At 34.5% G+C, this 24,076-nt stretch overlaps 1 protein-coding gene across 12 annotated transcripts in view; it reads left to right on the top strand.

Moving 5' to 3' along the window:
* Nucleotides 1-24,076, top strand: part of CCDC88A (coiled-coil domain containing 88A) — a 121,960-nt gene that overhangs the window by 36,416 nt on the left and 61,468 nt on the right. For all 12 annotated transcript variants that reach the window (XM_023512091.1, XM_012804042.2, XM_023512092.1 and 9 more), the window contains exons 4-8: nt 4,664-4,733; nt 5,485-5,543; nt 13,415-13,498; nt 15,004-15,144; nt 21,721-21,893. In XM_023512091.1, the coding sequence (XP_023367859.1) occupies nt 4,664-4,733; nt 5,485-5,543; nt 13,415-13,498; nt 15,004-15,144; nt 21,721-21,893 (527 nt within the window). The remainder of the gene's footprint in view (nt 1-4,663; nt 4,734-5,484; nt 5,544-13,414; nt 13,499-15,003; nt 15,145-21,720; nt 21,894-24,076) is intronic.

Here is a 24,076-nt window from a genome sequence, read left to right as displayed (position 1 = left end):
GTTTCTCTGAAGAAGATAGGCACATGGCCTACAGACACGTGAAAAAATGCTCATCATCATTAATCATCAGAGAAATGCAAACCAAAACTACTCTAAGATACCATCTTACTCCAGTAAGAGTCCACATCACAAAATCCCAGAACTACAGATGTTGGTGTGGATGTGGAGAAAAGGGGACACTTCTGCACTGCTGCTGGGAATGCAAGCTGGTATGTTCCTTTTGGAAGGAAATTTGGAGAACACTCTGGGATCTTAAATATAGACCTGCTTGATCTGGCAGTTCCTCTTCTAGGTATATATCTAAAGGACCAAAAGTCATCTGCCAATAAAGATATTTGCACTAGATTGTTTATTGCAGCCCAATTCATTATTGCCAAGTCATGGAAGGAAGCCTAAGTGCCCATCGACCCATGAATGGATTAATAAATTGTGGCATATGTATACTATGGAATACTATGCAGCATTAAAAAAATGAAGACTTTACCTCTTGTTTGTTTACATGGATGGAACTGGAAAATATTCTTCTTAGTAAAGTATCTCAGGAATGGAAAAATATATATCCAATGTACACAATACTACTGTGAAACCAATTTACAATCACTCACACATGCATGCAAAAAATGTAACATAACTATAGCCTAAGGATGAATGAGGGAAGGGGAGGGAGAGGGGAAGGGGGGTGGGATGATAGAGGGAGGGTTGGTAGGGGGATCACTCCTATGGAACATATTGCAAGTACAAGTTGGATTTATCAGGTGTAGAGCATAAATGTCTTAATCCTGTAATTGGGTAAAAGTGGTGAAGGCTATGTTGCTAGGTAGGATGTCAGCATTCCAGTTTGTACAAATAATCAACACATTGAATCTTATGATGGCATAAATGTATTCATGATCTATGTATGCATGACTTAATTAAAAAAAGACTAGATTGTAATAAAGTGACTTATTTTGACAGCTGTCATCAGTTTTGTCCTTATTAGAATGATGCTACATTTTTTTTCATACTGTCTTTAGGGAGAGGGAAGAATCTCCAAGAAAGAAGATGTAAAAAGCAAAGGGATTTCTGGATTTGTCTTAGGTTGTCAACTCAGCCTAATTCTGTATTGTATACTGCTGCTTTCTTTGTATTTTTTTCTTTTGTAATTTTTAGAGATAATGGAGAGAGAACCTGGGACTTTTTGCCAGTTTGTATTTTTTAAACAACCTTATTGAGATAATCATTCACAAGCCATATTATTCACCCATTTAAGGTGTCCAATTGTAAGATTGGTCCCACTGATTACCCTCCCTCCACCCATTCTTCCCCCTCCTCTTACTTTCCCACCCTCTCCCCTTTCCCCTTCTTTTTGGGCTATAATTGGGTTATAGCTTTCATATGAAAGCTATAAATTGGTTTTATAGTAGGACTGAGTACATTGGATACTTTTTATTCCATTCTTGAGGTACTTTGCTAAGAAGAATATGTTCCAGCTCCAACCATGTAAACATGTAAGAGGTAAAGTCTCCATCCTTTTTATGGCTGCATAATATTCCATAGTGTACATATACCACAATTTATTAATCCATTCGTGGGTCAATGGGCACTTGGCTTCTTCCATGACTTAGCAGTTACAAATTTAGCTGCAGTAAACATTCTGGTGCAGATATCTTCTCTATAAAGTGATTTTTGGTCTTCTGGATATATACCTAGTAGAGGAATTATAGGATCGAATGGCAGGTCTATTTTTAGATTTCTAAGTGTTCTCCAAACATCCTTCCAAAAGGAACATATTAGTTTGCATTCTTACCAGCAGTGCAGAAGTGTTCCCTTTTGTCCACATTCACACCAACATCTCTGGTTTGGGGATTTTGTGATGTGGGCTAATCATACTGGGGTTAGATGATATCTCAAAGTGGTTTTGATTTGCATTTCTCTGATGATTAAGGATGGTGAGCATTTTTTCATATGTCTGTAGGCCATGCACCTGTCTTCTTCAGAGAAGTTTCTCTTCAAGTCCTTTGCCCACCCTGAGATGGGATCACTTGTTCTTTTCTTGCTAATATATTTGAGTTCTCTGTGGATTCTGGATCTGAGGTATAACCTGCAAATATCTTCTCCCATTCTGAGGGCTGTCTTCTTGCTTTACTTACTATGTTTTTGGCTGTGCAGAAACTTTTTAGTTTCATCAGATCCCAGTAATATATTTTTGGTGTTGCTTCAATTGCCCAGGGGTCTTCCTCATAAAATAGTCTCCCAGGCCCATTTCTTCTTTGTTTTTCCAGCACTTTCTTCTAGTATTTTTATAGTTTCATGTCTTAAGTTTAAATCTTTAATCCAGTGAGAGTCTATCTTAGTTAATGGTGAAAGGTGTGGGTCCATTTCAGTCTTATATAGGTTGCCAGCCAGTTCACCCAGCACCATTTGTTAAATAGGGAATCTTTTCCCCACTGAATGTTTTTAATTGGCTTATTAAAGATCAAATAACGGTAAGTAGCTGGGTTCATCTTTTGGTTCTCTGTTCTATTCCATACGTCTACCTCTCTGATTTTGTGCCAGTACCGTGCAGTTTTGATCACTATCGATTTATAGTATAATCTGAGGTCTGGTAGTGTGATTCCTCCTACTTTGTTTTTATTTCTGAGTAATATCTTGGCTTTTTGAGATTTTTTTTCTGATTCCATATAAAATGAAGTATTTTTTTTCGAGATCTTTAAAGTACGACAATGGCGCTTTAATAAGGGACTGCATTAAAATTGTATATTTCTTTGGGTAATATGGACATTTTAATAATGTTGATTCTTCCCATTCATGAGCATGGTATGTTTTTTCATTTGTTAACCTCTTCAGCTATTTCTTTTTTTAGAGTTTTATAGTTCTCTTTATTAGAGATCTTGCACGTCCTTTGTTAGGTAAACTCCCAAATATTTCATCTTCTTTGGCCTTTATCCTTTTTCTAATGATTATAGTTCTCCATATCTTTCTGGACTGTCTTCATGTTAGAATATTCAGTGAAATTTTACTTTAATGGCCTTAAAAACACTCAAATTGTCTATATTTGAGTGCTTGCAATATCTTTAAAAAAATACCAATCTTATTGTTTCCATCTCCTCTGGTATTCTTTCACATTTTGTGCAATATTTTTATTCTTAGCGATTATCATGAAAAATATCTATTTACTTATTTTCTTGTTTGTCTGCTCCAGGTGCTAGGATATTTTTAAGTTTAAAAAAATTTAAACCATAGTGATAGGTTTTTTTAAGGCCAACAAATTAATGCTAAGGAAAAAAATTGTTGTAACTCTCTAATATGTTATCTATAAAGAATTATGAGAAAAGATTATTTCTAAGTAGCATTTAGTGTCATGCCACCCACTAACTATAAGCAGTGCTTTAGTCAGTCCAGAATTACATATTATTAAAAAGCAGTACAAGTTAACTTTTCATAGTTATTTTTCAGGATTGTTTCTTCATCGTAGTATTAAGTTAAATAAAGGATTCAAAAACATATTCCTCAGTAATGAGTTGTATCTGAACATATAGTAAAGGCCAGTTTGTAAAGAAACTGTCATTACTATAATCTTGGAATGCTTCAGTAATAGCACATGGCAGCCATCTGTCCTATAGGCTAATTTATCTCAGACTCTTTGGATATCATCAGTGTCAATGGTTGTAATGGTAGACACAATATCTTCCTTCATTTCAAGGAAAAGATGGTCCAAACAAAAGTTGTACACTTGATGTGTTACCTAAAATGAATAATTTCAGTGTATTCAGTTCTTTCTGCATTATGTTACACTGTCAGAATGTACATACATTCTTGTCACTAAAGTTTAACAAGAGTCAAAGGTAGTTAAACATCTGTTGTACATAGAGGAGAGAAATAAAGATTCACTGAGAAAGAATTCACTTTCATGAAATGATCATAAGGTAGGTTTTTTTTTTTTTTTTTGCGACAGAGTCTCAATTTGTTGCCCTGGGTAGAGTACCCTGGCATCATAACTCATAGCAACCTCAATCTCTCTGGGCTTGAGCAATGAGCTTGCCTCAGCCTCTCTAGTAGCTGGGACAACAGGTGCCCACTACAACACCTGGCTAGTTTTCCTATTTTTAGTAGAGACAGGGTCTTGCTCTTGCTCAGGCTGGTCTTGAACTCCTGAGCTCAAGCAATCCGCCTGCCTCGGCATCCCAGAGTGCTTGAATTACAGGTGTGAGACACCACACCCGGCTATAAGATAGGATTTTTATAGAGTAATTAGCTTTTTTAAATTTTTATTTCTTTGCTTCATCCATCTTGAAGAAGCTTTATCAATTTTAATATCAGTTGACATTTTTAGTTCCCACAGAAATAACAAAAAGAACAAAGAGTGCACATGCTCCATATTTCATTGAGGAATGTTGCTTAACTTTCTAGCAACTGAAATCTCAGACTTCTAAATAATATAGTAGACCAGTTGAGTTGGTTACTTTTCTATTGTAGGCATTTGACACATTAACTTAAGTCTGTCTGGTATTATTATTTTAGTTATTCATTAGTTTAAATGTAAGACCTTACATCTTTTTTTCATATTATTTTAGTTGTAGTATGGCATACCTAGAGAAAAATGTACAAAATCAAAGTTACCACTTGATGAGTAATTACCTAGTCAACATTACCAAAATAACAACTGTTGGATATCTTTTTGTAGGAGACTTTGCAGCAATTGATCATGATGTCTTTGCCAAATGTCTTAATCATTGGCAAAAATCCCTTTTCTGGTAAGTATTAAAACGAACATACTGTAACAATGATGCCTTATCTGTGTGCCATCCTATAATACTTACCAGGAACTTGCTTGCAGTGGGTTTTCTTTTTTTTCATACTTCTGTATAAGTTAAAAGTGATGTTCTATTTTGTAAGGAGAAAATAAGCTTAGAATATTTGTAAATTGTGGGTGAGGACAGACATATTTTACATTAAGTCTATATAGTCTCTCCATTTCTGTTACAGATCATTAATTTTCACATAGCTTGTTGTATACCTTTATTTTAACAACCTCATGATAATGCGTTTAAGATTCTGATCCTTGTGAACTTACACAGTGGGAAACCGTTTAAGTTTTATAGGTGGAGGAATCATACAATCTGTGTTTTAGTAAGAAAACACTAATAGGCCTAAGAGGAAACAGACCTCTTAGGAGCTATTTTGATTGCCTCTGTGCCATGCCCCTGTACCAGCATAATGCGGTAGGCTCTTGATTTGGTAGGCTGGTGTAGAAGCATTTATGGAAAAGGGATGGATCCATAGTTAGCATACTTACTGCACTGAGCCTTGAACACTGTTTATATCCTGCAGCCCTTCCCAATTGAGGCCCTTGCCCACTTCTTCTGCTGTTACCCTACCACATTGCACACATACATAGCTGCTTTTGCTTATAGACTAAACATGACATCTAGAAGTGATTCTTCCTATATGAGAAAGAGTTGAAACAGAACAAAAAGCTATACTTAGTAATTGTTTTTATTTCAGAACAAGGCACAGAAGAAGTTAAAAAGCTGCTTTTACTTTTACTGGGTTGTGCAGTTCAGGTAAGTTAAAATATTTCTTCATGATTTCATTTTAATAGCCTCTTTATATGTTTTTTTTAGATTCTAGTTCTGAAAGTCTTACGGTTGTACCATTGGTTTTCAAAGTTTGTGTTAGAAAATTTTAAATGAATATATAACTGTCTGGGCATGGTGGCTCACAGCTATAATCCTAGCACTCTAGGAGGCTGAGGTGGGCAGTTTACTTGAGCTCAGGAGTTCGAGATTAGCCTGAGCAAGAGCAAGAACCTGTCTCTACTAAAAATAGAAAAACTAGCCAGGCATAGTGGTGTATACCTACTGCAGTGCCAGCTACTTGTGAGACTGAGGCAGGAGGATCTCTTGAGCCCAGGAGTTTCATGTTACAGTGAACTGTGATCATGCTACTGAACTCCAGCCTGGGCAACAGAGCAGTACCCTATCTCTGGAAAAGAAAAGAGGAGGGAGAACTTTAGGAAGATGTTTTAGGCATCTGGGTTATTATTGTATTTCTTTTTGATCAATGACTATAATAATAGAAGCTGTGATTTATTAAATGCTTACATTGTGGCAGGTATTATTCCTTACATAGGTTTTCTCATAAAATATTTTTTCAGGTAAGGAGATTTGTGTTTAAGTAGGGTTATACTTCAGATATTTTCCAACTTAGGGACTTAGGGAAGTCAAAGAAGGTGCTGTTAATAATTACAGTGGAACTGCATGTGTAAACTGGAATAGTCCCAGGCAAGCTAGGATGATCACTCTAAATTTAGGTCACATTATTACTGGGGCAAAGCACTGAGATTCAGCTCTAGTTTTTTTTTTTTTTTTGGAGACAGAGACTCCAGATGTCGCCTGGGTAGGGTGCCATGGCGTCACAGCTCACAGCAACCTCCAACTCCTGGGCTTAAGCGATTCTCTTGCCTCAGCCTCCCAAGTAGCTGGAACTACAGGTGCCTGCCACAACATCCAGCTATTTGTTGGTTGTAGTTGTTGTTGTTTGGCAGGCCTGGGCTGGATTCGAACCCACCAGCTCTGGTGTATGTGGCTGGTGCCTTAGCCACTTGAGCTATAGGAGCTGAACCTCAGGTCTAGTTTTTAAATTTTTTAATTTATTTTTTATTGTTAAAAACTAGTCAAGTGCAGTAGTGAGAAGGGGGGAAAGCCTAGATCAAGGATTTCAGCATGTAACTCACTGTGAACAATTGAGATAACTCACTAGTCTCGGACCAGCCTCCACTCCCATTTGACTTCGAAACCTATTATATTCTATGCTGATTTTTCACTTACTCATCCATTGTTCCAGTGAGTGATTATAATGCTTATTTAAACCATCTATCTTCTTTGTAAAAGGTTACTTGTAAACAAATAATGTGACCACTGGTAGTCTTTTACATACATATGTTAGAAATTATATATCCCAGAAATCACATATTCCAGCTTGTACAGCTGACTGCTTAGGAGCTATATTCTTACACAATGTATATTATTAATGCTGTGCAGGTGTTTACTTCTCAGGTGATTAAATACTAAGTTAAATATGATGTTTATAGTCATTGATGTTCTAATGTGATCATCAATTCCGAGTTAGAAACACCACTACTCTTAATTATTTGCAGTCTTTATATCCTATGTTTGCTTTTTAAAATAACCTTTGTTGGTGAATGTTATGTACATTTTGGTAAAATACTGACTATATAAATTTGGTCATTACTACTGGTTATTGCTTAGTTATTATTGCTTATTAAAATTGACAGTAGGAATGGAGCAGAACCAAGGAACTTTTCTTAAGAGTAGGGAAAAAGCCTCAAAATTTTAAATAAACCGTTGTCATTATTATCTGTAGGGGCAATAAAAAAGACTATAAAAGTCCCCTCACCCCCTTCTCTTTTCTATAACTTACTTGATAGTATTCCCAGATGCTAGAAAATAAGAAGGATGGCATGAAATAATGTTCTTTTTTCTAACTAAACCTTTAATAGGTTAACCAAAGCCTCCAAGTCTGCCAATGGATGTTTCCTAAAGAAATTTAGCAAGAATATTTTATATTTGGATGACTTTTCTTTTTTTGAGATGGAGTCTCACTATGTTGCCCTCAGTAGAGTGCCATGCATCATAGCTCACAGCAACCTCAAACTCTTGGGCTTAATTGATTCTCTTGCCTCAGCCTCCCAAGTAGCTGAGACTACAGGTGCCCTTCACAATGCCCAGCTATTTTTTCTAGAGATGAGTTCTTCCTCTGGCTTGGGCTGGTCTCAAACTCCTGAGTTCCAGCAGTCTACCTGCTTTGGCTTCCCAGAGTGTTAGGATTACAGGCATGAGCCATTTCACCAGGCCTTTTTTTTTTTTTTGAGACAGTCTCACTCTGTCATTTGGCTATAGTGCTGTGATGTCATTATAGCTCACAGCAATTTCAAACTCTTGGGCTTAAGCAGTCCTCCTCTTGCCTCAGTCTCCCAAGTAGCTGGGGCTATGGCACACGGACCATGCCTGGAGACATTTTTCTGTTTTTTTTTTTTTTTGAGACGGAGCCTCAAGTTATCCCCCTGGATAGAGTGCCATGGCATCACACTCACAGCAACCTCCGCTTAAGCGAGTCTCCTGCCTCAGCCTGCCAAGTAGCTGGGACTACAGGCGCCCGCCACAATGCCTGGCCATTTTTTGGTTGCAGCCATCATTGTTGTTTGGCGGGTCCGGGCTGGATTCGAACCCGCCACCTTAGGTGTATGTGGCTGGCGCCTTAGCCAGTTGAGCCACAGGCGCCGAGCCAAGATAACTTCTAACATTTTACTTTACTAGTGAAATACAGCAGAGTCATGAAATGGACATTTTTTTTTTCTTTAAGAGATAAGGTACCTTGTTGCCCAGACTAGAATGTAGGATCTTGATCATAACTCACTACAGCCTTGCTCCGAGGCTCAGCTAAATGCTGAATAAAGCAAAAAAATGTATAAATACACCTGGCCTTGTAAGGAAGATTACTTTCTTTTTTTGTTTTTTTTTTTTTCTCCTGTTTTTTTTTTTTTTTTTTTGGCCGGGGCTGGGTTTGAACTCACCACCTCCGGCATATGGGGCCAGCGCCCTACTCCTTTGAGCCACAGGCACCTCCAGGAAGATTACTTTCTAAAAGTAATATAATATTTGTAATTTTGGCATGTTATTAAAACAAGAAGCTTTTTCTATAATGTTAAGTATTCTTAACTTTTTCCTACAAATGTATGAGCTTGTTATGTTTTCCTGTACTTTAGATTCACATATTCTGGAAAGGATTTGTAAGGTAGATATTGTTTCTAATGGTAATTAGAAAAGAGAGGGAAAATAGCTCGGTAGACCAAGGTATGAGGGAAAGTAGAGGATGAGTAAATTATATGAAAGGATAATTATATAAATATGCATGAGGATGACATTATAATGTAAACTGGAAAATAAAGGTTGCTTTTGAGATAGATAGAACAGGATAGTATGGAGGTAAGCTTTAAGGTTGAGTTTATTAACTTTATCATTTATTTAACTTGGGAATAGTTCAAAGAGACAATAAGCAAAATATGTTATTAATTTGATAAGAGTAACTTTAGGAAACTGTGGCTAGAGCTAGTGAAGAATAGTCTATAAAATTATGTTTGGAAGATGTCCCAGATTCAAAGGAGTATAGCACCTGTTATAGATGGATTTGGATTTAGAGGACTGGATGTGGATCTCGGACATTCTCCAAACAGTACTGTAGATTACTGTATATACCTTTATTGTACCACCTGTTACATAGTAAGCATTAAAAAAAAATAATAGGTCACTAGTACTTTTGAAATCAGAACCAATATTTTCTAGATTGGATTTTAGAAAAAAGATACAAAGCCTAGGGAATTTAAATTTTAGAGGCAGATCAAAGAATAACAGTACAGGGTCATAGTTATCATAGGGCAAGATACATTGATATGCATAGAAGTATTTTCTTAAATGTGCTTGTTCTTAGAGAAGGCCTCTGGTGAGGTAATATTTGAAATTAGAGCAGAGATGTTGAGAAAAAAATATATTCAGGGAACCTCAAGTTGGTTGGAATGTAACATTCATGGGGGAGAAAGGCAAGACATTTTAGATCAGAGAGTTTACATAGATTGTGTTATGCAAGACTGGATTTGCTACTTTAAGATAAAGTTTAGATTTCATCCTATAAGCATTTTGGAGCCACTAGTGCTAATTAGTGATGTGGGTAACAATCAGAATCTCCTGTTGGCCTTAAGCTGTGACTATATTATGAATAATTATATGAATAATTAGAAATTTTTGCTGATACCGAAGAGCCAAAATGTGCTTTTGGACAGGAAACTTGAGGAAGCCAAGGTGTGTCATCATTTATTAACGTAAAACTTCAGCTAATAGGTATTATTAGAATGCTTTTTAGAACATCCTTTCTGTTATACAATATTTAATTTATCTAGTAGTTGAATAGCTTAAAATTCTAGTATAATATAAAAGTGGTATAAATATGTTTTCCCTATCTGGGTCAATTTTATCTGTAATAATTTTTTTCTTTTCTTTTCTTTTCTTATTTTTTTTGAGACAGAGTCTCACTATGTAGCTCTCGGTAGAGTACCATGGTGTCACAGATCACAGCAACCTCAAACTCTTGTGCTTAAGCAATTCTTTTGCCTCAGCCTTCCAGGTAGCTGGGACTAGAGGAACCTGCTACGATGCCTGGATATCTGTAATAATTATATAGTAGAAATAGCAAGATAAAGGTTGCCAATATATTACAGTACAGGAATTCAGGGTGCCATAGGTTTCAAAAGATATATTCCTAAAAAGAAAAATTTTTTAAAAACAAGCATTGGGAAATTGAAAAAACAATTTGTTTTGAAGAAAAAATTGTGAAATTCTTAAGAGGAAGCAGCATTCAGAAATAGTAAAGGTAACGGCTATCAAAGATCTTACTTCATAGAATAAATTGTAATTAAGACTTTTTAACCCTTGGCTCAGTGCCTGTGTCTCAGGTGGCTGAGGCACCAGCCACATACACCTAAGGTGGTGGGTTTGAATCCAGCCAGGCCGCTAAACAACAATGATGGCTGCAACCAAAAAAAATAGCCAGGCGTTGTGGTGGGCACTTGTGGTCCCAAATACTTGGGAGGTGGAGGCAAGAGACTATCTTGAACCCAGAAGTTGGAGGTTGCTGTGAGTTGTGATGCCATGGCACTCTACCCAGGGGGACAGCTTGAGTCTCTGTCTCAAAAAAAAAAAAAAAAAGACTTTTTAACCCTTGATCATACCTAAATGAAGGCCACAGGAATAACTTCGAATATGAAGAAAACCATTTAAGGCCAGAACTTGAGCATTTTTATTATTGCCGGAGTAAACCAATCAAATTCCATCAGTCTTTTTCAATGAATAACACGAGTCTCCCAAACCAAGTGCTGAGCATTGAATTTTCACTGATGCGTGGCTCTCCATCCTAGCCTTGAGATAGTTGTGAAATTCCCAAGCAAAATCATTAGGAATAGAAGGGAAAATTTTTGCAGTGTTTGTTTGGAAATTTCTTGGCTCTATGACCTTATAAATTTCACTACTTAATTTTAAGTGGAAAAAACAATTTCCTGATGATTATTTTAGTCTTCCCAACTGATGTTATAGCTGGAAGTAAACTTTATATATATAGTTTGTTTGTTTGTTTGTTTGTTTTATGGAGACAAAGTCTTAGTCTATTGCCTTGTGACATCATCAAAACTCACCACAACCTCAAACTCTTAGCTTAAGCAATCCTCCTGCCTTAGCTAGGACTACAGGCAAGTGCCCCCACACGTGGCTAATTTTTTTCTATTTTTAGTAGAGATGGGATCTCACTGTGTTGTTCAGGCTGGTCTTGAAACCCCTGGCCTCAAATAGTCCAACCCCCGCAGACTCTGCAAATGCTGCAATTATAGGCTGTGCCTAGCCTCTGTCTTTTCTAAAACACCAGGCTTTAATATGCTCTAGTGCTAGGTTATTCAGTTTAGTAGCCACTGGCCACTCGTGGCTATTTGAATTAAAATTTATTATAATTAAATAAAATTTCAGTTTCTTGGTTTCACTGGCTACATTTCACATTCTCAGAAGCCACATGTAGCTAGTGATTACTGTTACACAGCACTGATATAGAACATTTGATCTGATTATCCAACTTCAGAGTTTTAATCTTAACTCTTTTATCTTGGCAGTCTTTGTCTTTTTTATCCTCCAAAATCCTGTGAATTTTATTGTTCATTCTTTATGAATTTATAAAACATTTTTAGAATTCTTAAAACTCTTAGGGTCTAAAATAAGATGAGATTTAGTAGAAACTGTATTTAAGGGTAAAGGAAAAATTCTTACTTATTTATATTGAGACTGCTGGGGGCTTGGAAGAGGGAAGTGTATCTTTAAACTGACAGCAGTGAAAGATACGGCAGTTTAGTTGGAAGAGTCTTTGGTGAGTCATAGTCATTACCTTTTATAACTGCCATTTTATATTCTGAGAATAAATTCTCAGAAACAATGTATAGTTCAATTTTGGAAGCATTAAAAAGTTAAGGTTACAACATAAACTTGAAAAACTAGTTATTTTATACAGGGTGGCCATAAAGTTCATGTGCAATTTAAAATAGTTTATAAATGTACAGCTACAAACTTAGAGTTAAAAGTAATTCTTAATTATTCTCATAAGGCCTGTCAAATACTGTTTGCTAGACAAATTTTTGTTTTTAAACCACATATTTTTTTCCTATCCACCCCAAAACTCTGACTTTGTAATCGCAATCAGAAAGTATACATTCTGGTAATTTAGTTTTAACTACGCTATCTGAATACTTTTGTTTTTTACAGGATATAGAACTTTCTGCACTGATGCAAATGTGCTTAAATAGTATGACAGTAGAAATAGAGTGTTATAATTTGATAAGATAAATATGTAGAATATAAATCAGAGCCTTGTACATTGTGTGATCAAAGAGCCAGTTTTTCTTTTTGTGAGTATATTGTCTTCACTCGTATTGCAGTAATTGGCCCAGGAGATGGAACTAAATTAGACAAGGCAGCGCTTTCTATTTTGTGTGCCCTTCTCCTTTAGTAACTCCAAGAATACAGCTCTTGGATTGCAGCGTAAGAGATGTAGATGGTGTTAGAGGTTAAGATGCATGTTAAACTGTTAATACTGATGGGAAGGAAAAAGATTTTAGATTTCCATTTTAATAATTTTAATTTATATAAAGCTTTTTTAAAAGGTTATACAATGAAGAATTGCTGCCTTTATTCTATTTGGTTACATGTGTACTTGTGTATACCTTCTTAAATTTTGCCCCTGGTAAATTTTTGCTATGTTGGAAACAAGTCATGTATTTATTGTATTCCCCTATAAATGTTGAACTGAGCTATAAAAGTGGGTTTCTTTTATTAAGATTGATGGAATGAAGATGTGAGAATGAGTTGTAAGCTTGAAATAAAAATTGCTTAAACATTTTTTTTCCAAGAAGAAAGGCTGTGTTGTTTGGTGATAGCCAGGGACTGACTGAGCATTTTGGCTGTATTCCGATTTCTGCCACTGACTCACTGTGTTTTTTGGCAAGTAACCTATCCTCTCTGAAACAAGTTCTTGATTCTTTACTTCTCTGTTTGTAAAGTTAGCATAATAATATTGTACTGACCTCAGATGGGTTGTGTAATGGTTTCCCACTTTAGAACTTTTCAGCATAAAAATAGTATAGATTTTCATTGCCTTTTAAAAATATACATATTTCTAAATTGCTGTCTATTAGGTGAGCATATTAAATAATTTTAATGCAAAACAAAACCCCTACTGTACTGTTCAAAAACATAGCCAAGCTTGATGAAGGTTAGTCATATTAAGGACTGTACAAAGTATGAATGTTTATTTTATTCATTTATTTTAGTGTCAGAAAAAAGAAGAATTCATTGAAAGAATTCAAGGTTTAGATTTTGATACAAAAGCAGCAGTTGCCGCACATATACAAGAGGTAATAACCTGTGTACATTTTTTAATGTACTGTTTATGAAACTGTGCAGTAGTGTGTTTGTGTATCTTCCAAAATACTTAAAGTCATGACATTAAGCAAGCATATCGAGATAAAATAAAAATGAACCCTGCTTTTATGCAAATTGTCTTCTCTTTAGAGATAGTTTCTTAAGTGAATCATCTTGTACAACAGCACAATGCTAACTACAAATGTGCTCTTATTGGCTTTATCTGTAGAGACAGGCAAAAAATGTTATTTGAGGGATGAAGTATCTGTCCTCGCTAGAACAGAATGAATAGGTTAGTGAATAGAAATAACTGAAAGTGAAATAGTGCTTATAATTTAAAACAATATGAGGTAAGATAATCAGCTTAGTCATTCCAGTGATTTTCTTTTCAATGAGTAGACATAGCATAATTTTTATTGAAGATATTACTTGAATTATAAAACCATTAATGATTTGTCATATATGATTTAAATCTAAGACATGGTACAGTGTCAAATAATTAAGGATAATAAAATTTATATGTTAAGATTGATTTTAAAAGCTATTTCTGCATCTGTCTATTCTTGGCTTTTAGTCTTATTATAAAAATTTTTTAGAATTATAATAAAAAATAATAAACATATATTAAATAAATAAATATAATTAAAAAATTATATGTTAAATTTTGCATGTTGATAAGAAAAAAGGAGAAATTTTTTAAATAGTGAAAATGTATAGTACTTAAAAGTATTCTTTATTTAGATGACTTTGTATTCCATAGATCAACTTTTGTCTTAGTTAATATTTATAGAGCTCATATTTCTTAAATTTTTGTCAACAATAAGCATATTAGTATTTTACAAGATACAGTTTTACTGGTACTCTTTATATATATTTGTGCTAGCCATATGGTTGTATTTCATTCTGAAGAAATGCTAAGTATTCCAAGTTACTAAATATGCCACTATCCTTGAGCTGACTTTTGCTGTTTATTGGGAAAGTTAAAGCAACATAACAGAATCACAGCAAGAAATAAGTTATTCACTTGTATAACTTTTCCATTCTTACAAATATCTTTATATTGGGATCCATTCTCCTAAGGTTCACAACAGGGTGATCATTAGAATCTGTAAAGATTTACCTATTCCAAATATACAAATATAATAACATATATCCTACAATATTAAAACCTCTTACTTTTGGATTCAAGTAAAATAAAAGTCTTAGCTAAAGAAAAGTGGAATTGATTTTGTTAAAATAGTTGTCAGATATATCAGTATTACTTTCCCTTAGGAATGCCTTGGACTAAATATTTTTTGACTAGAAAATGAATGTTAAATTTATTTAAAAATTAGAAGTTTTTAGTTGTAGTGTTTTTATTGTTAATTTTAAATACTCTTTAAATATCATATTGACTTTTCATGTTTTTATTATGTGAGATACTATATTTGAGCTAGTGTTATACGATAATAAAATAGATTTTTGAATATTAGCTATTTTTTTGGTTGATTTTTTAAAGGTTACCCATAATCAGGAAAATGTGTTCGATCTTCAGTGGATGGAAGTGACTGATCTATCTCAGGAGGACATAGAACCACTCTTGAAAAATATGGCTTTACACCTAAAAAGACTTATTGATGAGAGAGATGAACATTCCGAGGTTTGTACATTTCTTTCAATGTATTGTCAAGTTTGCTTTCCAAAAAAAAGAAAATAGTAACTTTAGAAGTATTGCTGAATTGATACTCTGTTTCATAGAGACAGGTAATAACATACTGTTTCTTGGTTGTTGTTGTGGAAGGGAAGAACCAAAGGAATGTACAGGAACCCCAAAATTGCTAGTAAATGAATTGCAATTGAGTTTTCTTTTCTTCTTTCCTTTTAAATTAGCATTATTCTGATTTTCTTCATGTGTGTTTTTCAAGTCACCCCCACATCTCTGGCAACAATACAGAAGTGTGAAACTGAAAATATGTTTGTGTAAGTGGAAAAATCATTGCCTTGAAGCAGAAGAATTTGCTTAAGGTTAATTTCTTAGTTTTATTGCCACATTTGGAGGTTGGAAAAATAAGTATTAATACGAGAATAACAGGTGTTCTGAATAAAATGTGTCATAAAAGATCTCAAATTTTTGTAGTTAGTATGATGAAGTGTTATTTTAAAAAGAGAATTATTGTAAGTTCCTTTAAGACATACTTTGCTTTTTAAAAGAGTAAAATTGTACCAAATTTTCTGTCTGCACTCCCTGACAGCAATTTATAATTTTAGAGAAGTCTAGACTTCAGTGCATGTGGTGGTGAGTAATACTTTCTTAATAGCAGAGTAAAGTACTCCGCCATTCAGGAAAACATATAGCTTTTATCATTTGTTCCATTTACATGTGAGAGACACTTTTGAGTTCATTTGTAGAAAATTTGTGTGATTGTTTTGAGATCAATGAAAGACAACATAGAAAAAATTCCTAAAGACTTTTTTTTTCAGAATAAAGCGTTCATTCTGTAGAAGTTATTCGATTCTGATGAGAATTTTCAATTTTTCTTTAGGCGTTAAAATAAAAGAAACTGTTAAGACATAAATAAGTCTGGGAATGGTGGCTCAAACCTGTCATCCCAGCACTCTGGGAGGCGAAGGTGAGAGGTTTGCTTGAGGCCAGAATTTCAAGACCTAAGCTGGTAGTGAGACCCCCACCCCCCGCCTCCATGTCTCTATAAAAAAATTGTTTTTAAAAATTAGTTGGGCTCAGTCGCATGTACCTGTAGTCCTAGCTACTCGGAAAGCTGAGTTGGAGGATCCCTCGAGCCCAGGAGTTTGAGGTTGCGGTGAGCTGTGATCACATCACTGCTCTCTAGCCTAGGTATCAGAGCAAGACCCTGTCTCTTAAAAGAAAGAAAGAGAGAGAGAGAAAAGAAAAATGTTTTAGAGAAATTGTTTTTAAAAAGTGAGGGCAGTGAGACCAAAGGAAGGAAAGAGTAAATTGAAAAACATTCTGCTAGGTATATAATTTATACTGAGTTACTTAGATCATTTCATTTTCAATCTAATTTTTAGACATATGCTATCATCATCTTGTTTTAGTGTCTTTTTACTACCCTATTCATTATCTAGTACATTCTTCTATTTGTACTTGAGGTTATTGGTTAGTAATGTATTATAATGAGGTATCTGCCAGCTTCTGAAGAATTATGTCTAAAGTTCTGTATTTTGGTTTTATATAACTGATAGGCATGTATAAAATGTTTGATCTCATTTAAGTGAAGTGATTAATATGGGGTGAACAAAATAACTTGTCATTACCTGATTCTGACAAGACTAAAAGGAATATGAAACACTGTATGAATTGTTTGAAAAATCTTTTAAAATACATTCTGCCTAAGTAGTTTTGAATTTGCTTTTTTTTAAACAAGGAATTAAAAAGTTAATTAACTTTTTAATAATTATATAATTAATGTCACAAATATCTCAGAAGGAGAGATATAAACATAACAAATTGTTAACTGGTTGAAATATCTCAGAAGGAGAGATATAAATATATTAATATATTTATTAATTAAATATATAATATCACAGAAGGAGAGATATAAATATGGGAGAGATATAAAGGAGAGATATAAATCTATTAATATATTTATATTAATATAAATCTGAGATATTTGGGAAACAAATTGTTAGTTGTTTGAAATCCAATTCTCTAGGAAAGTTTATTTTCCAGTTTGGGTCACCAATACGTGAATTAGAAAGGGTTATTAAAAATAATGACAACATATTAGACAAATGTAAAGATAGTATGTAAATCTAATCTGGTGTCATTCAGTTACATTGAAATAAGATTTTCCCTTTAACTTTTTTCTTTTTAATTGATCTTTTGTTATACTTGTTTCACTTCAGTCTAAAAAATATGTATTTCTTTTTTTTAATTCATAGTGCTACAGAATAATGACTTTAGTCTTCTTCTTTTGCTAAAAGACAAACAGATTTTAATAAATTTAAGATCCTTTCATTATCACTATTTATTTTATGGCAGACTTTTTGCTGTTAGTTTAACATATACTACTTTATTAAATTGTACAATAACCTCATTTTGGAGCTTAGAAAAGTTAAGGAACTTGTCAGATCCTGTTCCATTGCTTGTGTTCCCAGCCGTTATATTGTAATACCTTTGCCTAAATCCATGATTATGCTGAGCAACATCTATAATTCCTTTCCTCATTCTTCAGTATATAAAGAAATACCTGCTTTTTGAAAGATTTTGTACTAGAGTGCTTGAGAACTGCGAACAGCAAACTGAACCAAAGATTGTTACAGTCTAGGGTCAACCATAGCTCAGTGGTTAGGGCGCCAGCCACAGGCTCCCCAGCTGGTGGATTCAAACCCAGCCCCGGCCTGCTAAACAACAATGACAACAACAAAAATAGCCAGGTGTTGTGGCAGGTGCCTGTAGTCCCAGCTCCTAGGGAGGCTGAGGCAAGAGAATTGCTTAAGCCCAAGAGTTCGAGGTTGCTGTAAGCTGTGATGCCATAGCACTCTACTGAGGGGGACAAAGTGAGACTCTGTCTTAACAAAAAGAAAAAGATGGTTACAGTCTAATAGGGAAGTTATTTTAATAAAATAATTACGTTGTAAAAACATTCTTTAAATGGTAAGTACTAAAAATGATAAACCTCAAAATTCTATCAGAATTTGTTTTTTAATTAATTTTTTTGTGTGTGAAACAGAATCTTGCTTTATTGCTCCCTGCTAGAGTGCTGTGGTTTCATAGCTCACAGCAACCTCAGACACAGCCTCCCTAGGAGCTGGGACTATAGGCACTCACCACAATGCCTGACTGTTTTTAGAGATGGGGTCTTGCTCTAGCTCAAGCTGGTCTCAAACTTGTGAGCTCAGGTCATCTGCCCACCTTGGCCTCCCAGAGTGTTGGGATTACAGGCATGAGCCATCATGCCTGGCCTAATTTTTTTTTTTTTTTTTTTTTGAGACAGAATCTGACTCTTTACCCCTAGGTGGAGTGCCCTGGCATCATAGCTCACAGAAACCACAAACTCTTGGGCTCAAGCAGTCCTCTTGCCTCAGCCTCCCCAGTAGCTGGGACTATAGGCATGTACTACAATGCTGGTCTAGTTTTTTCTTTTCTTTCTTTTTTTTTTGGTAGAGACAGGGTCTTGTTCTTGCTTAGATTGATCTTGAACTTCTGAGCTCAAGCAATCCACCTGCCTCGGCTTACCAGAGTGCTAGGATTATAGGCGTAAACCATCATGCCCATGCAAAATACTATAGGAATTTAAAGAAGGAAGATTTACTTGTAACTTCTAGTTGGAAGGATTGGGGAAAGTTTATGAGTTCTGCTTTAATGACATTTCCTTTCAGATTATTTTGAAAATGTATGAGAAGTTTTGAGTTCAAGAAGCTACGCCACAGGTCACAATCTCTAACCTTTAATGGAAAATACCTCTGGACACTTATAATACTAGGTTTCTTTCTTTCTTTAAATATCTTGTGGGTCATAGTTCTTTTGTGTTCTGTTCATTGGCATTTGGAAGCTCTTGATACCTCCACTTCTCTACCTACTGAGTTCAAATGTAGCATCTGTCTTCTATAGTTTGCCTCTTCTTTTTGTGAATTGCTCATTTGAATGTTTTAAGCATAGTACTATACTAGGTAAGGGATCAAGAGATGCACAGGATGTATGAGAAAGATTTTATTTGGCTTATTAAGAAAAACATCATTATTTATAAGTGAAAAATATGAGCTAGCCAATAATTAAGGGCTAATTTATTTGTGCATGGAACAAATATTTATTAAATACTAGGTACTGTTGTTAGACTCAGGAGATACTAGAAAGCAAGATTAAAGATAATTGGGGTAGTAAGAAAATATACAAATAAAAGTTGATTCCAGGGATGTGAGGCCTCGACTATTAGGAATATTAATGACACTGTTACAGAGATAGAGGAGTTGGGGTCAGCATGCTGGATAAAGAGTTAGGATGAAACAGTGTCATAAACTATCTCTTCTTAAGCAAAAAGTGGTAGGGAGGGAATATGGTTTTATTTTTCTAGATAGAAGAAACTAGTATATCTTTGAAGAACAAGGAAAAGAAAAGCCAATAGGAAGAAAGAAATTGGAAATGTTTAAGTAAGAAATATAGGTTGGGAGCCAAAAAAAAAAAAAAAATGCCAAAAGAAATTAACCAAGAAGTTAATCTTGGCTGATTCTGTTTCTTTGGCAAATTGGAGGAGAGGTCATTTGTTGGAAATAAAGATAGTCATTTGCACTTGGAGACTCAAGTGGAGAAAAGGGAATGTATTTATACCAGTCATCATGAGGAAGGTTGCCAGACAATCAGTAAGATTTCAGTAAAAGGATAGATGGGTAGTAGAAAGAGATTAATTGAAACTGGATGGCAAAGTCTGCAGTAGGGCGATATGACTCTTTGTTTTTCTCTTAAAGCTTTATCATCTTGGAACAGGAATAGAACAAACTGATGGTAGGTAAGGAAGGTAACATAGTGTTAGAGTCAGACTTTAATTTGTATTCTTGCTGTCCCCATCGTTGTTTGTAAGAGTTTGGTTAAGTTATTTAACCAGTATGAGCCTTGGTTTCCTCATGTCTCAAATACACATAATTCTTCTAATTCAGATTATGGTATTGAATGAGATCTTGATAATTCCTAGCTAGAAGTTCTATAAATGTTAATTCCCTTTTTCACCAAAGAGTGAGCCATCATCGGGTAACAGCATGTTATTATTAAATTCAAAAATAAGGTTGATATTTAAGGGCCTACCTCTAGTTCCAGGCTGTGTGGGAACTCTAGAGTTGCTAGCAGTATTCTTTGGAGAGCAAAGAGGATGAAGTGTAGTATGTTGACATGAGGGTAATGATAGTAAAGAAGGCATCCCACAAAGGAATAAGCCCCTAGGCACTGAATAGGGAGTGGACACGGCACCTAGAGAGAAAAGGGCCTAGGAAATCATGCTCTGTGGGTTATTGACAGGCACGATGGAATTTGAAAGCAATTATTGCAGGCAGAAAGATAGGACAGATCTTGATATAGGTGCTGAAATGTATCCTAAGGATAAAGACGTGGTAGATGGTTTTAAAAAAGGAATAAAAAACACAGTCATTCAGTGAGGGTGGATAAGACTGGGTAATGAGAAAAAAAGTGAGGGTGGTGATTTTTCTGGTCCCAAGGTGGTGACTGAACCCATTCTATTTGGAGTAGTAGGGCAGTTGAAATTGTTGTAAAGAATAATTTCTGTTCGCCTGAGAAGTTTGAAAGAAAGACCTGAGAAGTTGGTTTAAAATAAGATAATTTACCAATAAAGAAAAGGGAATTTGAAAAAAAAAAAGAAAAGAAAAGGGGAATTTGGGGGAATGGACAAATATGATTGTGTGAGGTACATGTAGGTAGGTTAAATAGCTCTTCAAGTTTAGATTTAGAAAAGGAGAAGGATGTTTATGCCCACATGGAGTGTCTCTGGAGGAAGAAATAAAGGAAGCTTTGAAATAGGAAGCAGATTGGAACTAGTGTATAGGAGACAGAGCATAGGATGTGGAGCCAAGAGACTGGCTTGGAGTCTTGGCATGGCTTTTAGCTAGTTGTGTGAGTTACCTTACTGCAGAATAAAGAGATTGAACTAAACTTCTGAGGTTTTGTTAGGTCCCTCTGAGATCCTGTTTATAATTCTAGAGCACTGCAATCCACTTCTACAGTAACAGCAAGTTTGTATTTCTGGGCTATCCAGGACAGTAACCACTAGCCACATACAGCAGTTGTACACTTGAATGTGGGCTAGTGTGACTAAGGACCTGTCTTTTTAACATTTTAAATTTTTAATTAACTGGCTACTTGTGCTACTGGCTATCATATTGGATGGCACAGTTTTAGACAAATCACTCTGGGTTAATTTATTTCTTTTGTCAATGAATCTTTTATGACTTCCTAACATTTGTCATGTAATCTAGTTATTTTATCATAAATGATTTCTTTTGTTAAAAACTAGGATGGGAAAAAGTATTAAGTCTTGTTCTAGTGTTATCTACCAAATAGTATATGCATGACTGTTGAATGAAACTTTTAAAAATGGCAGTTAAATATGTTAAATAAGTTAAAATGTTTTTGACCAGTGAATTGTTTTTGGTATGTAGTACAGTTAGACTCAGTAAATAGTATTGATGTGTTTATTTTGCTGATATGTAGAATACTGAAATTGAGTCTGGGTTTATTTCTATAATTTCTTAGACTATCATAGAGCTTTCTGAAGAGCGGGATGGTCTCCATTTTCTACCCCATGCCTCTTCATCGGCACAGTCACCCTGTGGTTCTCCAGGCATGAAGCGAACGGAAAGTCGACAACATCTGTCAGTGGAACTGGCAGATGCTAAAGCCAAGATAAGAAGGCTCAGGCAGGAACTGTAAGTTGCTGATTTTTCAAGGTTCATTGAATCTATATGGTCCCAAATGTGACCTAAACAATATTTTTAGGCTTAGGGAATATAAATCAGTGGCTTTCCAATTTTAGTCTGTGTCAATGTTTTCACTAGTGTATGTCAAAATGAGAAAAATAAGGAGACTGGCATAATGGTTTCTTAATGTTAAATTTTACTGATATAAAGGATGCCCTTTATTCTGGATTTATGTTCTTCCTATCTTCCTAGTGGTTTTAAATTTAAAATCTATACTCTGAAGCTCAAATTCCAAGAAAACAAACCAAAAAAATTTTAAGACAAAGACAAAAGCCCCCCCAAACAGAAATCCTTTCTTTTTTACGGTACAAAATTGTTTTCTTTTATTTATTAAAATAAAATTATTCTCTTCCTTTTTTACAGTACAAAATTATTTTCTTTTATTTATTAGAACAAAATTATTTTCTTCCTCAGCAAACTGGGAATCTCCAAGTTTTTTTTTATTTTTACATTCCTTAAAATCCAAATTACTGGAAACCACTGATGAAGATCGATGTTTAGCTTTTAAAAGCTTAATATTTTAAAAAAACAAAACTGTTGACATTCAGTACTACAAAAAAATAAATCTGTGTGTGTATCTTCTGCATTGAGTAATTGATGTGCCTGAGTCATGTACCTAGGAAAGGTAAATATAGCCATGCAGCATAATGATGTTTCAGTACACAAGTACAGTGGTGGTCATGAGGTGATGATGGAGCGGAGAAATTCCTGCATTCTAATGACATCTTGATTTCTTGTGTAGGCCTAGGCTAATTGTGTGTTTGTGTCTTAGTTTTCAACAAAAAAATTTTTAAAGTTAAAAAAAAAGATCAATTTTAGAAACAGAAAACAACCTGATAAAATAAGGATATAAAGAAAGAAAATATTTTTGTATAGCTGTACAGTGTGTTTATATTTTAAGCTAAATGTTAGTATAAGAATTAAAAAGTTTTAAAAAATTAAAATGTTTATAAAATAAAGTTAAAGTGAACTAAACTTAATTTACTATTGAAAACAATTTTTAAAAATTCATTTAGTTTAAGTGTATAGTGATTACAAAGTGCACAGTAATATACACTAATATTCTAGGCTTTCATTTGCTCCCTGAGTCACACAGAACAACTTCATTCATGGTAAACGCCCTATACAAGTGTACCATTTTTTATTGTACCTTTTCTGTATTTACATATGTTTAAATATGCAAATACTTATCATTATGTTCCAAACAGTAACATGCTATATAGTTTTGTAGCCTAGGGAGCCATAGGCTCCACCATGTAGCCTCCGTGTATAGTAGGTTATCCCATCTAGGTTTATGTAAGTACTGGACGTTGTGTTTGCCCATTGAGGAAATTGCCTCATGACGTGTTAGAGCTTATTCTTGTTGTTCAACGATGCATGACTATATTCTGGTTAATTTTCAAAGATCGTTACAGAAAAGTAAGTGTATATAACATAAGCATTCTTTGGTGAACCACAAGTAAAGATGTGACCAATCTCTGCTGGAGCTTTTTAATTTTGTCCTTTAAAAAAGAAGAAAGGGTTTTTGTTTGGGCGGCTTTCGTCTGTGTCTTAAAAATTTTTTGCTTGTTTTCTTAGAATTTGAGCTTCAGAGTATAGATTTTAAATTTAAAACCACAGTATAGCAATTTAATTTATTTGCTGATTATTTTAAAGCAGTTACAGGACATGATTGAATATGCAAGGTAGAAAAAACATTATAGTCTATAAGAAAATTTGAAAACAAAAAAATACAGCTTTCACTTGTGGATGTCTGCATTACTATGTATCTATTGAAATGAACACGCCCAGGATATTCTGTAAACAGCTGCACCAGGAAAATTAGGGAAGAGATTGCTGTTATTACTTTGACTGGCAGTTAATGGGTAGCCTAAATAGTGAACACTAGTTGTTCCATATAATTTAGCACAATCTTCTCCCGTCTTCAAATAAAGCATGCAATTAGAACTATAATGATGGCTATGAATTCATTTAAGGTTTTGTGCTATATTAGAATTTAATTTTTAAGTGAAATTTACTTGGCTATAGGGTATATTAAAATTCCAAACAACCTAAAAGATTGACAAAATTTGGCTTTATATATTTATATATTAAATATTTATATTTAATATATATTTTCCCAAAATATTTCA

Source organism: Otolemur garnettii, unplaced genomic scaffold, assembly GCF_000181295.1.
Source record: "Otolemur garnettii isolate 467f Iridium unplaced genomic scaffold, OtoGar3 scaffold00024, whole genome shotgun sequence".
Taxonomy (NCBI): Eukaryota; Metazoa; Chordata; class Mammalia; order Primates; family Galagidae; genus Otolemur; species Otolemur garnettii.
Note: the sequence above shows the minus strand (reverse complement) of the source record. Positions and strands in the feature narration are given on the sequence as shown.